This window comes from Zosterops lateralis, assembly GCF_965231275.1.
Source record: "Zosterops lateralis genome assembly, chromosome: 1".
Taxonomy (NCBI): domain Eukaryota; kingdom Metazoa; phylum Chordata; class Aves; order Passeriformes; family Zosteropidae; genus Zosterops; species Zosterops lateralis.
Window position 1 is genome coordinate 107,639,322 of NC_139762.1, and position 16,126 is coordinate 107,655,447.

Here is a 16,126-nt window from a genome sequence, read left to right on the forward strand (position 1 = left end):
ATGCTGGACATATCAAACTGCCACAAGTACTTTTCCCTGGATGAACTACAAAAATGTGATAAAACCAGTGCAAGTAAGGGCATTTAATATATTAAACGGAACTCTCTTTGACTTAACCTCTTCTTCTCTGAATACATCTTATTTATGGCTCTCTAAACAGTTATCACATTTTATTTACAGAAACCAGTCATAAGTACTGTGCCTTAAATTTGGGTTAGATATTAGGTGATAACAGCAGACTCTTTTGCATATTGCTTATTTTTTTTTTGAATGTTGGAGGATTTAAGTCCTGAAAAAACTCAAAGTATATTACATTTTAAAAGACTTCAAATGATTCCATGGTTTTATTACTAAGACAATTTTCAACAATGAATCAAGTTTCTCTTAATTCTACCTCTAAAATTACTATTTGTTTTTCTCCCTTTCCAGAAATTAAGGTAGCAGTTCTAAGCTCACCTAGTTCCTTGGTAAAAAATCACTATAATTTCAATGAAGCTATTGGTATCAAGTGAAACATGTCAAACATAATTAATAAATTCAATATTAGGTCTACAGGACTCAAATGTATCTAGTGACCTGAGCATATTGTATCTTAAAGTTAGACTTGCCAGACGTTGTACAAGACAAATGTTAAGGTATCAGCTTCAAAGAGTCTCCAAGGCTATGACCAGTGAAGCCTGCTCCAGGGGAACACGGGACTCTGGGGCACTGGTGACACTGGGCCAGAAGGAGGCAATAGGGGACAGCCTATATGGGGCCAGGCACAGCCTACAAAAGGAGCAGTTTCCAACTTCTCTGACTTCCCAACTAGAATCATCTTTTCAATTTCTTTATCCTTAAACCAAAGGCAGCAAGGGCCGCTCTCTTTTTCTGCCCCCACGCCCAACCCACATTAAAATATGTAGGGTTTTTTTTTTCCCTTTTCCAATTTAAGTTACTCTGATTATATATTGCTCCACCAATTTTTCACATACTGGGGACAACTGAACACCTGGATAACAACTGAATGTGTAGTTACCTCTCATGCATTCATGTGCAAAAGGAAAAAATAAGTAGATGCTGTTATAATGTCCTAACCATATGAATGAACAAAGTCATTATGAATTATTCTTAAATGGAATGGGAACAAGTCTGATCCTCTTATCAAAAACAAGCACCACCTGAACACAGGATGAAAAAAAAAACCTCTTCAAAAAACATACAGTGCAAGGAAATTTCTTATAATACTGTTTTAAAAGCCAGATATCCTATGTTACTGTAACAACTGGAATGCAGAGACCAACAAATCATATGGTAATTGTAATTTTATTTAAGTTTTGGTAAGACAGAATCCAAAGAACTTAAAAGAAGTCTGTCCCCTAGGTACTAGAAAAAAGCAAATAAACAAGACAGGTGATAATCATAGGATGATTTTTTGGGGCAGTATTTTAAGAAACAACTTGTCAAAAAAGCATCAAGTTAGGGTCAAATTACTCTGCCAATATCTGACATGTCCATAAAACCTCTATGCTGGTGGTATCGACGAACAGAACCAAAGAAAAAGAAGGCCTTCAACTCTAAAACATACAGAAACTACTCTAAGTATCTACAACAATATTGCAAGGTTATCCAGGGATAAAATTAGAAAAAAACCCAAATAGAACATAATCTGGTGACAGATTACTATTAAAAGATATTTAAAAAACCTCCAACTTTCTAGGAATCAGCAACAAAAGGAGGGCTAAGAAGAACCTCCATCCTTTATCAAATGTGAGTGGAGACATACGGACAAATGATAAGGAAAAGGCTGAGGTACTTAGTGCCTTCTTTGCCTCAGTCCAGAAGTAAAAAAAACAGTTGTTCTCTGGCCACCCTGCCCCTGAGCTAGATGGCTGGAACAAGGAGCAGAGTAAAGCCCCCATAACAAAAGGAGAAACTTTCAGCGACTTGCTGCCTTACTCAGACACACAAAGATCTATGGAGCCAGAAGGGATCCACATGAGGATACTGAGGGAGCTGGCAGAAATGCTCAGCGAGCCACTTCCCATAATTTATCAGCAGTCCTGGATGACCAGGGAGGTCCCAGTTGACCAGAGGTGAGTACATTGGATGCACAGCTACAAGAAGCTGGAAGAAGGATCTGCAGAGCTACAGGCCTGTCAGCCTCACCTAGGGGCTGGGGAAGGACATGGAGCACATCACCCTGAGTGCCACCATGCAGCATATACAGGACAAACAGGGGATCAGGCCCAGCCAGTCCTGTTTAATATCTTTATTGATGATTGGAATGAGGCGATTAAGTGCATCTCAGTTGAGTAGCAATGCTGATCTGCTGTAGGGCAGCAAGGTAATAGAGAGGATCAGTGAGCCAAGGCCAATTGTGTGACCCTACTACTCTCTACAACCACCTGAAAGCAGGTTGCAGTGAGGTGGAGGTTGGTCATTTCTTCCAGAAACAAGTGATAGAACAAGAGAAAATGGCATCACCTTCCATTGGGGATGTTTAGATTGGATATTAGGAAGAATTTCTTCAGCAAAAGGGTTGGCAAGCATTGGAACAGGCTGCCCAGGAAATTGTTGGAGTTACCATCTCAGGAGGTATTTAAAGGACATACAGATGTAGTGCTTAGGGACATAGTTTAGTGGTAAACTTGGCAGTGTTGGATTAATGGATGGACTTTATGGTTTTAGAGGTCTCTTCCAACTTAAATAATTCCATGCATTTAGATAGGCGAGGCAGCCGAGATCAGAATCAGGCACATGATTATCCCTACGAAGCAAATGTCATGCAACTATACTTAACTTCCAGCATCATCTGAATCTAGTTTAATAACCAGAAAATAGGCTTTTGACAACAATAGTATTTCAAAATGACAGTGTAATTAAATTTAAGTCAAAGCTATGCAATGATGGACTGTATGTTTATGTGTAACCAGCAAATTATATGCTTTTAAGCATGTCAAAATTTTCAAAAGAATTAACCACTCCAGTAATTCAGTTGAGGAAACGGTGGTAGGAAAAAGACTCCCCCAGGTCATTTTTCAACCAGCTGATATGATGTGATACATACTGTTTGCCTTATACAGTGTTTCCAATTCCTACTTCCCTAAAATTTTATGCATTTTAATATCATTCAAGGACAAACCAATAGTCATGCTTCACTCACTTCTGAGAAGCAAGGGAAGGGACTGTGGGACTAGGATGAATAATGAGACAGGAAGTCAGTTTGTCATCCTATGTTACTGGCTGGGACTCAGTTAAAGCTAATCAGACGTTATCATCAGGTTTGCATGAGCAATGACAACAGACAATTAGTGCCCAGTCTACTGTGGTTCCTAACTGGTGGGAAAAGGGAAAAACTGCAGACACAGCCTGGATTCCCTAGAGAATAAAGAGAACTTTCACAGGACAGCGAAGATCTCAAACTTGTGCGATCTCCATTTCAAGAGGAACTGATGGTATGACAGTTACCCTGTGACCAACATTTGGTGGTTTCAAGGCAGCACCTTTGGAAAGCATGTGGCTGCATCTCTGTTTCTGCCCCCTGCCTGTGTTTGTTCATCACATACCAAGTAATTTTCATGCTGATGTCTATTAAAGGAGTCTATAGGAGAGCCATCTATTAACTCCCACTTCGTAGGAAAGTGAGGAATATTCTCTTCCCTCTTTATTATTTTCTCAGTTGGCAGAACATTTACTTCAATACATAAATTTCTAAGCCATCTTTTAAGAAAAGGAAAGTGTGTGCTGGTAGAATATACTTTCTTGGAGCTTAACAGAGAAAGCTTTAATAACTCAAGTTTAAATACACTAAAGCTAATCAATTCATCCTGCATTCAAGTTTCCATTATACTTCTAAGAAAGCACAAAACAGGTCTGTAAAACATAATTAACGAGAGACTGCTACATACAGCATGTAAAATCAAGACTACAGCTTTTACTTTCATTTGTTTTGCAGACTCATTAGAATTTTTTTCATTTAAATGTCTCAAAGTGTGTATCCAAATTTATACGTGAAAGAAACAACAAATTAAATTAAATTAGTCCTTATTTAAGCTGTATTTGAAACAGTCTAACACTGATGTTCTTAGTTCCACAATTTCCAAATTAGATTAAAAAAATTATGCTAGCGGTTCAGAAAACCGACAAATTAATGCAGATTTTTTAAAAATGTTATACTTCTGCAGACTTGTATACTGAAACTTAACTGGCTGGGAAATCTAGGAAGCATTCAGAGCATCTGTCTCTGTGTCCTACTCTACCCCTGCAAAATAGAGACACAAAAAGAAGAGCAAACTGAATTCCCAAACTGGACAAGCCTGGCCAGGTGTACAGACTGCAGGGCATCCCTGGCGGAGGAAAGGGCTTGTGCTCACCGAGCACGAGGCCAGCAGGTCATCCCCAGCCTGGGCACTGTGCCATTCAGATGCACGTAGGTGCCAGGGTGAGAGAGCAGAGCTCTGTCCCTGAGACAGCCCTGGCACCATCCTGTCTCTCCTGGCACACCTCCTTACAGAGCCTGCAGCGCTGCGGTCACTGACCAGGGGCTCACAGACAACCACTCTCTCTCTCTCCTGTTGCTGCCTGTCCCATTACTTGCTTTCCATTGGTGTCTTTCCTCAGATTGCCACAAAAAAGCAGTAAGGGAATTATCTCTGCATTAACACGAGCACTAGCACTGGGTGTATGTGCAGCTCTTCTATGAGAGGTAAAGCTGAAAGGAGATTTTCTTTACCTCCTCATACACACATGGGCTCTAAAGATAGACTAATGGCATACATATTGTTCTTACTACATATTGGCAGTAAGAAACATCAGTGTAAAATACTGTGCTGAGAATTAGGGGATAATGGGAAGTTTTGCAACACTCAGTGTTTCCAAATTACAGTCAGAGGTGCATGTGCTTCCACTAACGCCAAGATTTTCCAAGTCCTATGACAGTGACCAAGAAATAATCACAGAGCAGTTCCTTCCTGCAAGAATTATTGTCCTATTTAAGGATGAAAATGCTCCAGAGTGACTTATGGTTACAACTAGAAGAAACAAAAATGTTCAAAATATGTTTTCTAACAATACCATTGAGAAGAGGCTGTCCTCCATGTACACTCCTTGACACTACTGCACTGTGAACATCTTCAGGAAATCCAGTCTTGCATGACATATCTTCACAGGTTGCTTTTATCGGTGCCTGAAACACAAGACAAAAAGCATGTAATACTTGCAACCCATGTTCACCAGAGAAACATTCCAGTTGGCACATACTCCACTTTGCTGCTGTCTTGTACAAGCAGAATCTTTGTTTCTGAACGACTGCAATTAGGACCGCGAGGGCAAAGGGTTAATCTTTCTGATAACTGGAATGGAAGGAACAAATCCCACTTGTCTGGTAAGATCTAAATAATACACCATCTTGATTCTTCTGACAACTGAACATTTCCACTAAACCAGACATCTAGACTGAAGAGAAATCACAAAGGGAACAAAAACATTCCTTCCTCTGGAAATAAATGTTGCACAAAACACATAGTCAACTTTTTCACAGCCAGATAACTTGAAAGGGTTCACTTCAACCACTGGTATAAAATGCTTTATGCAGAGTATTTCTATGTGAGGCTGCACCAGAACAAGTAAACTAAGACAAAATGTTACATTTGCAGTAACTTAACAGAACTTACGTTTGTTTTAGTGTCCAGATACCATATAAAGCCAAATGTTTCCAATGCAATCTCCTATTTCAAAGGGACATTAAGTTAAAAGGAGAGTAGGTCATTAAATCTGCACAATGGCAGAGCTGAGCCACTGAAACTGTTTGTTCTCTTACTTATTAAAAAAGTTTACCCTCAAATCACATTCTTAAAAGAGCTTCATATACGTCTTTCTATTAAGAACTATAATACAGCATTTGGAAACTTGTTTGTTCTGTAGTCTTCCATGTTCAGAAGATACTTCTGGTAGCAAAGCTATTTTCTAGGACAGTTTGTTGCCTATTTGGGAAAAAAAACAAACAAACAACACCAAACATTTTCAGTGGCAAAGGACTAAGATTTCTTTTCAGTGGATTAGTTTTGTCTCATTTTAGTACTGTACAAGACAATGGCCCACCTTACATGTGGCCACATTGGCAAAACCCCTGTCACCCTGTACAGAGCAGAGAGGTCAGCTCCAAGTCCAGCCTTGGCTGATATATATCCAAGAAATCATGACAGTCCTGGCACAACCTCAAACATCCCTACATGCCAAACAAAGGTGTATCTACACGCATGCCCAGATGTAGTATATGGTCTTGGACACCACAAGCAACTGCGTGATCATATCATACTTAAATCTGATCAAGACTTCAATTAGATTTTCCTGTTTGCTTTCTCAGATGGGCTTCCATCAAAGCAGACCTACTCAAGGCCATGTAAGCATGTCTGCATACACTTGCAAAGGAAAAAATAAAATGGCAGGGAGAAAGAGATGATAGTGTTACACCCATTTGCCACGGTAACCTCAGGGAAAGAGAGTATTAAAGCAGAGGTGGAATAGGAGCACCTCAAATGACAAGGGTTTCCTCAGGGAAAAGGAGCTAGGCAAAAGAGTAATCTCTCCACTGACAAACATGGCCAAACTCAGCATGTTCCCTGTTGGAACAGTTTTATCACTAATACAAGGAGGCATTTGTAACCCACTGCATTGCATTTACACCAACAGCATCCTAACTATGCAGCTCAACACTTGACACTAGCAAAAACAAAATTAAAATTTACTGACTCTCAAGTTAATGCAATATCCAGGTATGTGCTCAGTAAGAGAACTTGCAATTATCAAGTTTCAGGTTAACTTAAACTGTTGTGATTTAAGATCTACATGGGTATCTCACCTGCGTACAATTGCTTATGTAGTTTAATGTCTGTATGGAGACCCTAAAGAGAAAGCAAATGAAGCAACGGTTCAGCTGCCATGGGACTATGTTTCCTACAAAACTGGAACCAGGATCTGTAGCTAGTGCCAACAGTCTATTTACATATTGAGTTTTTAAGATAAAAAGATGGCAAATAAAAAAATAACTATAATTTCGACCAGCCAGTTTCCTCAGCTTTAGAACTCAAATCACAGGTTAGATAAGGTTTCCATAATTTGAAAGGAAAATACTAAGACTCATTTAAACTACTGTACAAAAGGTGACTTCAAAGTAATGTGGTAGAAAAGGAAATAAAAGTCTTCCATGGTATCTTTGAAACAAAAAAGTACTGGGTGGGCAGCTGAGGAGATAGCAGAATTTTTAATGAGACTGCACCAATCTTTCAGCCTTTCCAGTAATCTATATGTACTAAACAGCTCTTATAAACTGAAACAATGCCCACTGAAACAAAGGCTGGGGAGCATGAATAGAGAGCCTTCTTTATTCTTTCATTTGCAGCCATCAATTTTATCCAGAAACAAAAGACTGTACTCTGCTCTCCAAAAACAGCCCTTTGTAAAGATTGTTTCAGAATAAAAACACAAGGGAAGGAAGAATTCAGATTTTCAGCAATTCTTAATCGCCCTGTGTTAAGCATTCTGAATTAAGTAGAAGTTGCAACTTCAGACACACTGGGTCACATCAAGTTCAGCCTAAGAGTACTGCAAGACTTAAACCATTTTAACTCTAAGAAAAGAAGGATGCTGAAATATTTTTATCCCCTTATCTGGGGCAAAAGGCGAAAGCTAGTGAAGATTATAGGACACATTATTATAATTTACAGGATTTTGTGTGATTAGTACAATCCCCAAGACACTTCCAAATTTAAGATAATATTACTTGTACATTCATCTGCAGGACACAATTTAAAAAAACTCCGTCTTAAAAGACAGAAGCAATTACCTTCACTTGTACCCACATAAAACCTGCTCAGTGGAGTCACAAAGCTCTGAACAAGCTCAGAACAAGCTCAGAACTTGGAAAATTCTCCTCTCAAGTACTAACAGACTTTGCGACAGCAAAATAAAGTTACTTCTAAACAACTATTCTGCTTTACTCGTCCTTTATGACTTCTTCAGCCATTTTTAACTGCTAAATGAATGATAAGCATTACCATCTCCAGATGCTAGAGAGACAGTCACACATGGTATCAGATCATGCATATAAACTCAGTACTGTAGATCTCAGATCAAATGCAACAGTAAAACAGCAATTATGAAGCAACATGATGTAAATTAGAAGTCTTCTGTCAAAACTGTTATTCAATCAATTAAAAGAATTCACCATTTTGATATAGTTAGGCAGTTAAGGCTGCAGTTTTGACACCCTGCTCCTCTTTTACTTTAGTTTCATCTCTAGATATGAAGTCTGTGCTTTAATTCCAAAGCAGTGTTCCAGCTCGATTAAAACAAACAAACAAAAAAAACCTAAACAAAAAATACCTTAACAATCTGTTTACAATCTCAACTGTATAATTTGCATTTACAACTTTTTATAAATACCAGTAAAAAAGTCTTCCAAAAATCAAAGTTATGAAAAGTTTCTAACTGAAACAAGACTTGAGCCAGGCTGAACTTCTTCTTTCTTTCTAGTATTGATAGATCTGGACTCAACCAATTTCCATTGTTTCCAAAAAGCAGACACATTTAAACTTCCAAATATCTGGAAATATTAAAGAAATATGTATTACAAAATGTAATCTCACCACCTTCTCTGCCTATGCCATATACCACTGGAGTTCAGTAAGTAGCTATCAATCTGAAATATCCAAGTCTCTTCTACTTTGCATCTACATGTACTAGAACATAAGATCTTAACAGCAATTGTATCAAAATGCATGGCAAGTTGTTTCTGGCAGACTGCTTTCTTTTATAATCACTGTAACCTAGTCCCATAGGAAAAGAAGCCTAGGTAGTAAAATGAGAAATCAAGCCTTATGCATCAAAGAAAATATCATACAGTATAATCCAACATAGTACAGTTACCAATTGCCAAGACTAGCCAATTCAGAGGACATTATTGTGTGAAGTTCAAAACAATGTCTGACATAATTATATGTATGATGAAGCAAGAATGTGGTATTTTGAGCTCTTCCTCCCTAATAACCAACATTAATTTACAATTACCACAGTAATACTCAACTTAAGCACAGATCACAGAAACATTTGTGCCTGTGTTTAAAGACTGGGTGTTTCTTCATTAATTTAAAAGCCAGGATGATACCCAATACTCACTTGCAACTTAGGCTGTAACTCTAGAGATTGCTCTGTCCATTTTTAGTTTTGTGTACAGATGTTATCTGACACAATGGGACATGCTGTACGAGATGGTATTATTTAGTAACAAGTTTCTACTTACTGTCATAAGGCATAAGAAAGATACCCTGCATGATAGAAACATCTCAGAAAAGCTTTAGATACCAAAATTCAAAATGTTCAGCAACTCTTTCTTAAATCTCCAACTTGCTGCAAACAAAGCTGACAACAGTTTATACTCTCACAGTACTCAGTACTTCAGCAAATTTAGTCAAGTACAACTTGTTTTCAACCATAGAGTGCAACTAGAGAAAAAGAAAAGTGCCTTTCATTCAAATTGTTCTGGAAGCCAAAAGCTTCCGAAGTGGGTGCCAGGCCACATCCTCCCAGAGGTCATTCAGTTACAGCAGAAAGGGCTTTCGTTATACCATCTTTACTTCTAATCAGTGCTCTATTTCATGAACCACAAGATTTTAGATCAGAAAATCCAATTTCTTAAACCAACACTTATAGCTCTCAAGCACCTTCCCCAAGTAAGAGAATCTACAACTTTTATGCTCCTATCTGGTTTAAAAGAACTTGCCTTAAACCACCTTAAGGTTCACGGAATCATAAAATGCCTTGAGTTGGAAGGGGCCACGTAAGTCATCTATTTCCACCCTTCCTGCCCATGGGCAGGGACACCTTCCACTAAACCAGTGGGGCCTGCCCAAAGCCCCATCCAACCTGGCCTTGAACACTTCAAGGGATGGGACATCTACAACTTCTCTGCGCAACTGGCTCCAGTGCCTTACCACCCCCCCCCCAGTGAAGAGTGGGATTAACAACCTACTGTTTTTCAGTTTGTAGCCATTCTTGCTTGTCCTCTACATGCCTGTGTAGAAAGCCTCCCTCTCCGGTCATGTCCAGCCTCTCCCCCATCAGCACCACCAAGCCCTGCTCTGCATCTGTTCATTCCCCAGCTTTACAAATTATGTCCACAGTCCATCCTGTTAACCCCCAATGAGAGACAATATCCATTTGCCTTATTAAAAAATGAGACAATTATTTAATACACCCCACATAGCTCAAAGCCACGATCCAAGTTTGGACTTTCCCCCTCCCTCAACTAGGGGAACATGGGCGTGGCTGCATCTTGCATAACACATGGTTCTTCAGAAAAGCCACAGCACTTTCTGTACGTGTAAGTTTTATTAATTGTTTTAGTAATAACTTTAAAAAAATTGGTTCTGTATTTGACCACGCATTCTAATTTCTCTACAAGAAATGACCTCTCTCTGATTTGATAATAGCCATTGTATTACTCACACTGAACTCTCAGCCCATAAAACTGCTGCTATTCCATACAAGAGGATGCTGCTTTTTTCTGACCTTTGGGGAGGCCTTGCAAGGCCTCTTTGGGGGGATCACAAAATTTTAACTATGTCTTCAGCTGCTGGGTGATAATTATATGCTAATTATAAGAAATGGGAGAGTCTCTAGAGGAGTCTGTTGGTAAAAATATATTTTTTAAATATGTCAAGGAGTGCCTAGAGGAGAGGATAAACGCGCCTTTTGGAAACATGGTATTTAATTAAATATACGAATACTGACTAAAACCAAATACTTTAAGTGAAATGCTGAAAAGATTTGGCAGCAAATTACCTTCCATCTTGGAAGCTGCTGATACTGTATCTGTTTTCATAAGCCATTTAAAAATAGAAAGCCTAATTTCCCTTCTTTATTCAGACAGAGCTCCCATGATCTTTCAACAAGAAGTGCAGGATCAAATCAAATGATGAATCACGCACACTTGGATTATATACCTCTCAAGGTGAACAGCAACATGGTCCAACACCCAGGTGAAAAAGGTCCCTCTCAGCTCACTCACAAACTACAAATGCACTTGAGAAAAATACAGATCTTCCTCAAACTCGTCCTGCAATAATGTATGTTCCTTTCTCTCAGGATTCACCTCATTGTAAGCCACAGCTGGCCAACTAGCAAGTCTCAGTTCAGTGGTAGGTCAGAAGTACTTTACCACTGCTCCTGCAGAGAATGTCAAGTTTCCTTTTTGCCTTCATTACTCTCCACCCAAAGTTTGGACAATGCTCTCAGGCACATGGTGAGACTCTTGGGGATGGTGCTGTGCATGGCCAGGAGCTGGACTCAATGATCCCTTGTGGGATCATCAGCTTACTCTGTGATCTGTCCCACTGAACCTTACTGGTGCCACTGGGTTAGTGGAAGCACACAGGCTACTCTGTAAGGCCACTATGGGTTCCTCCTACCCTTCATAACAAAAATTTTCAAGAAAAATTCCAGGGAACATTAGAGATTGCACAGCCTTTGGGAATGGACTTGTGCTTTGTGCGTGTACATTGTTCAAAATAAATTATGCTCTCATCCTAATGGGAGTGCAGGTAACTACTGAAACTATTCCAAGCTTTCTCAACTTTTCTGCTAACCTAAAAAGCACTTGCAAAATCAATGAGAAACGGAGAGTTTAACTGGTAAATGATTCTGCCAAGCAGGAAAAGCCATTCAAAAATTCCTGTTCATCACCACATGACAAGTCCCTTACACAATACTGTCTGTATTGAGTAAAAATAACTCTACTCACAGCTTCCTCAAGCTATTTTTAAATATAAACATGCAATTCTGTCACAACTAAATTCTCTCATGTGTTAGTGCTCAGTTATTAAAAGAACTAATAAATTACATTATTGATATAAAAGCATCAATGAAACCAAGTAAGATAGAACATGACAGAGCTCTTCCAATGACGTTTCTGGGAGGTCCTCCAACTTCTAGAAACAGAAAGGAAAATAACAGATAGGGAGTTTTTGAATTACACACTTTTGACTAGCTGTAGTTAAAAAAATGGTAACTTTGGGCAATATTTTAAAAGTTGGTATCATACAACTATACATTCATCTTTCCAGTACACTGAGCAGTATGTCTAGGTAGCAGTACTACTCAGGAAGAGAGAGCAGTAAAAGGCTCTCTAGAAAACACACATTTATTAAAAATACATTGATTGACAACATGAGAACATATGCCTTCTGGTACATAAACAGAACATGTATTTCTGCTTGCTACAATATCTGCCCAGATAATTCTGCGTATTTAAAAAATTCTGATTATCTCCTGTTCTGTCAACCAATTACTTAAATTCAAAAACCTCACTGAATTACACAATCTCATCTGTCCTATAATAGATGTAAAAATTACTTTTTAAGAAGTATTTTAACAAAATATATTTAAATGATATATTCAGTCGAAGAAATTCAGCTCTGCAATTATCTGAATTTTGAGGATGTGTCAGTGATATCACTATCACCTAGACCAGACAGACAAGGATTGGAGAGCTCTCTGCTGCAACACTCTGCCACACTTAACTTTTGCAATAGAGTCTTGGAAGACAAAACAAAACCAGAACACAAGGATCTACATCCAAAAGGGCTGAGGTACACCACATAACTACCCTGGTCAGGGGCTTATGAGTGTGCTATAAACGCATTCAATTCACTACATTCAGTCTACTTTGAAAAGGAGTTAATAGTGTTGGGAGTCTGTTAATGGAGACGTTTATCAGAGACACCGTAAAACTCGTGCTCATATAGATAAAAAAAAAATAAATCTATGACACAGGTATATTGTGAGAGACAGAACGTTTATCCACAATAGGGGATCTTGCTCGTTTCTGCACAAAGCAGTGTTAATATTCCCCACCCCAATTCTGCCAGACACTACTGTAGAGGGGCAGAGCTGGCAAGAAATGCCATTGCCTGATTCTCAGCTGAGGCAGCTTAACAGGAGTGTCATTTAGGGTAGTAGCTTTATCACCTGGATACATTCGCTAAGACCTGGAGTAAGACCGAAATTGCCTGCAGAGGGTAATAACTTACGTCCTCTATCATCATAATTTGAATTCAAACCAGACACCTAAGCTCAAAAGGCTCCAAACCTGCTTTATTGTTTACTTGCTTTTGATTTAGAAACAGACAACATCAATGTAGCGATTCAATCAGCTTATATTAAAAAAAAATCCCTTTTTTAGTACTTTATTTCTAATTTCTGTTACAGTTTATTTCTAATAGTGGTTTCATTCCCATAAACTTGTACTAGCTTTCCCATTCCTTCACTGGGTTGGAATTGTTGTTTTATCCAGGAAAACAAAATTCACTCCTTTCATCCTCTCTTCTGTCAGGATTTTTTTCATGTAATACTCCCAGACTCATACTGATACGCTAACCAGCAAAACAGAGTGCAATTTTCATTCCCTTCTTTCTTGTGCAAAACTCTTAAACTGTATTTCCTGTACATAAACAATATCCACAGATCTGCCCTTAAAATCTGGCTCCAGTTACAATCATTCAAGTAATTCCACAATGACAGCTTTTCTACACCACTAATGAGTAACAAACTGATATATTAACTCTAGAAAACAAAGGTGGATAGATGCTGTGTTGCAGAGAGGAAAAACTGAGTGAGAAAAGGTCCAACATTTCGGAAGAAGTGGATACGAATAACCTCCTACAAAGCAAAAGTAGTAGGTATGACAACAGGGGAAAAAAGTTAGCACTGCACCTAACTGGTGAAGGTTCCTGCAGTATGCCTGATGGAAGAAGGAGGGAGGAAAAAAGAGCTCTTAAAATTAAAGTGTTGTACAGACACAGGTCTATAAATCTGATTTCATACCCAAGTTCCAATTTTGTTACACACTATTAAGAATCAACCCTAACCTGATTTAATGGATACCCAAACAAGGGGGAAATTGGATTCCCCAACCATAACGTGCCAGTGACACTGAGTGATGCGTAAAAGCAACACGGCTAGTTCCTGTCCTTAATTCATAGCCTGTGCTTCGATTTCAAACCTGCCTTGGGTAGGGAAATTAAAAAAAAAAAAAAATTTAAAAAAAAAAAAAAAAAAAAAAAAAAAGAAGATGGAATAGAAGCTTACTGCAGATTTTGTGCTTTTAAAGATTTATTGAGATAGGAAGACTAAACAGAACTGAAAGCACGTACAGTAAACAGCACATAAGGACTTAGAAAAAAAAAACACACCAAAAAAACACCAACACCACAACAGCCGGTAAGTGGCACACACAAGTTTCTGAGCAGGGTGTCTGCTCTCACAGGCAGCCGCTGATGCTCAGCCGGACACTCCCGTGTCACCAGCCACCCCGCCTCGCCTCCTCCCGGACTCCAGGGAAAATCCCCGGCTGCCGTGGAGCGGCGTTTCAGCACCTCGCTCGCCTGGTGCGAGTCATCGGCCCCGAGAGAGCGCCTCGAAACTGCGGGAAGGACTCAGCTGCCCGGGGACGCCGTGAGGGGACGGGGGTGTCACAGACGGGGAGCGGGCAGGAGAGGGAGGCCGGGGAGCCGCTCCCGCCCCGGTGCGGCGGCGGCGGGGCCCACCATGGACAGTGCGGTGCCCGCCCCCCTGCCCTGCCCTGCCCTGCGCCAGGGCTGAGGGAGGGCGCCCTGCCCGCCCCGGGCCGGCCCCGGGCCTGCCGCCGGCCTCGCCTCAGCCGCTCCCCCGGCCCGACAGAAATGCCCCCATCGCAAATGCCATTAAGAGGCGATGATCTGCGCCATCTGTCCCTTGGACTTACCGCCCTCTCCACCCCCGGCGCGGCGCCGGATACGAGCTCGGCCAGCACAAAGCGAGCGGGGAACCCACCGAGCGCGCCGGGCTCCGCTCCCAGCACCCCTGGCCGCCCAACCACCGCCCCGCGGGCGCTGCCCCCGCTGCCCCAACGGGACCCATGTTGTCGTCTCCCCGTCCTCCGCACACCCATGGTCACTCCATCTCGGCCCAGACCTGCACTTTGTGCCCCCCCGGGAGCACGGCCCGCTAGCGGTGCCCGCCGCCCCCTGCCCGGGACCCGCCGCTCTCCGCCCGGAGCGGCCGCCGGGGGCAGGCGGCAGCAGCAGGACTTTCATAATAATAAATTAAACACTTGGGGGCCCGAGCCCGTCCCAGTGGAAATTCCCGTTAGCGGCAGGGGGTGGGGAAGCCCAGCGCCCGGGCAGAGGCTGATTAAATTCTTCCCGGAGAAGGGATTATCGGCCGAGGGAGCCGGGGGCGGGCGAGGCGCGGGGGCCGCTCTCCGGCACCCCCGGCCCGCCCTCACCACGCGGGGCGGAGCGGGAATGTTCCCTCTGTCCCCGCTCCGGCAGTTTGTCCTCCGAGCTCCCGAGCTCCTGCCGGGGACCGGCCACCCCCCCCTCGTCCCGCGGCACCTGCTCTCCCGGGAATGAGGGGATCGGTGCCCCCATCACCTCCCGGGACCGGCCTCTCCCTCTCAGCCAGCCCCGGGCAGGAGTTCCCCCCTCTCTCTCTGTCTCTCTGTCCCCGGTGCCGGGGCTGCCCCGAGCAGGTGGCTCTGCACACGAGCGGCCACCAGACACCCCGGGGCACCTTTCCCTACCCCTCCCCGAGACCCCCACCACCAAGCGGAGCCTGCCTGCTGCCCCCTCCCCTGCCCCCCCCCCCCGCTTTATTCCCCCCGGCTCTCCCGCCCTGCCCGGGCACCGCCGCCCGCGGGGGAACAAAGAGCCGCAGCCCGGCGCGCTGCCCGCCGGCGGAGCTTACCTGCTGCAGGGCCGCCAGCAGCATCAGCGCCAGCGGCGGCAGGATCCGCGGCGGCGCTCCCGCTGCCCGGCACATGGAGGCGAGGAGGGGCGGCGGCGGGGCGGCCCCCGGCGGTTCCGGAGCGCGGCTGGAGCCCGCGGAGCGGGGCGAGGGAGCGGCGGGGAGCTGCTGCTGCTGCCGGGAGCTGCGGTCGGCGTCTGCCCCCGCCTGCCGGAGCCGGCTGCCGCTCTAGCTCATGGGCAGCGATGCGGCGGATGGAGAGAGAGAGAGCGTGGGGCGGAGGATGGGTGAAACTCAGCTCTGGGTCAGCCTGCTTGTCTCTCTGCCGAGCCCCCTCCGCGGTGCAGAGGGTGGGCAGGGAAGA

The 16,126-nt window shown here is 42.7% G+C and overlaps 1 protein-coding gene across 1 annotated transcript in view; it reads right to left on the reverse strand.

The window, feature by feature from the left end:
• The window catches only part of CDH2 (cadherin 2), a gene marked incomplete at its 5' end in the record, with an annotated part of 114,583 nt that extends 98,746 nt beyond the window's left edge, over positions 1–15,837 (reverse strand). Inside the window, 2 exons of the mRNA XM_083868050.1 lie at positions 5,056–5,167; positions 15,763–15,837. Coding sequence (XP_083724176.1) covers positions 5,056–5,167; positions 15,763–15,837 — 187 coding nt within the window. The remainder of the gene's footprint in view (positions 1–5,055; positions 5,168–15,762) is intronic.
• Between the last annotated feature and the right edge of the window lie 289 nt (positions 15,838–16,126).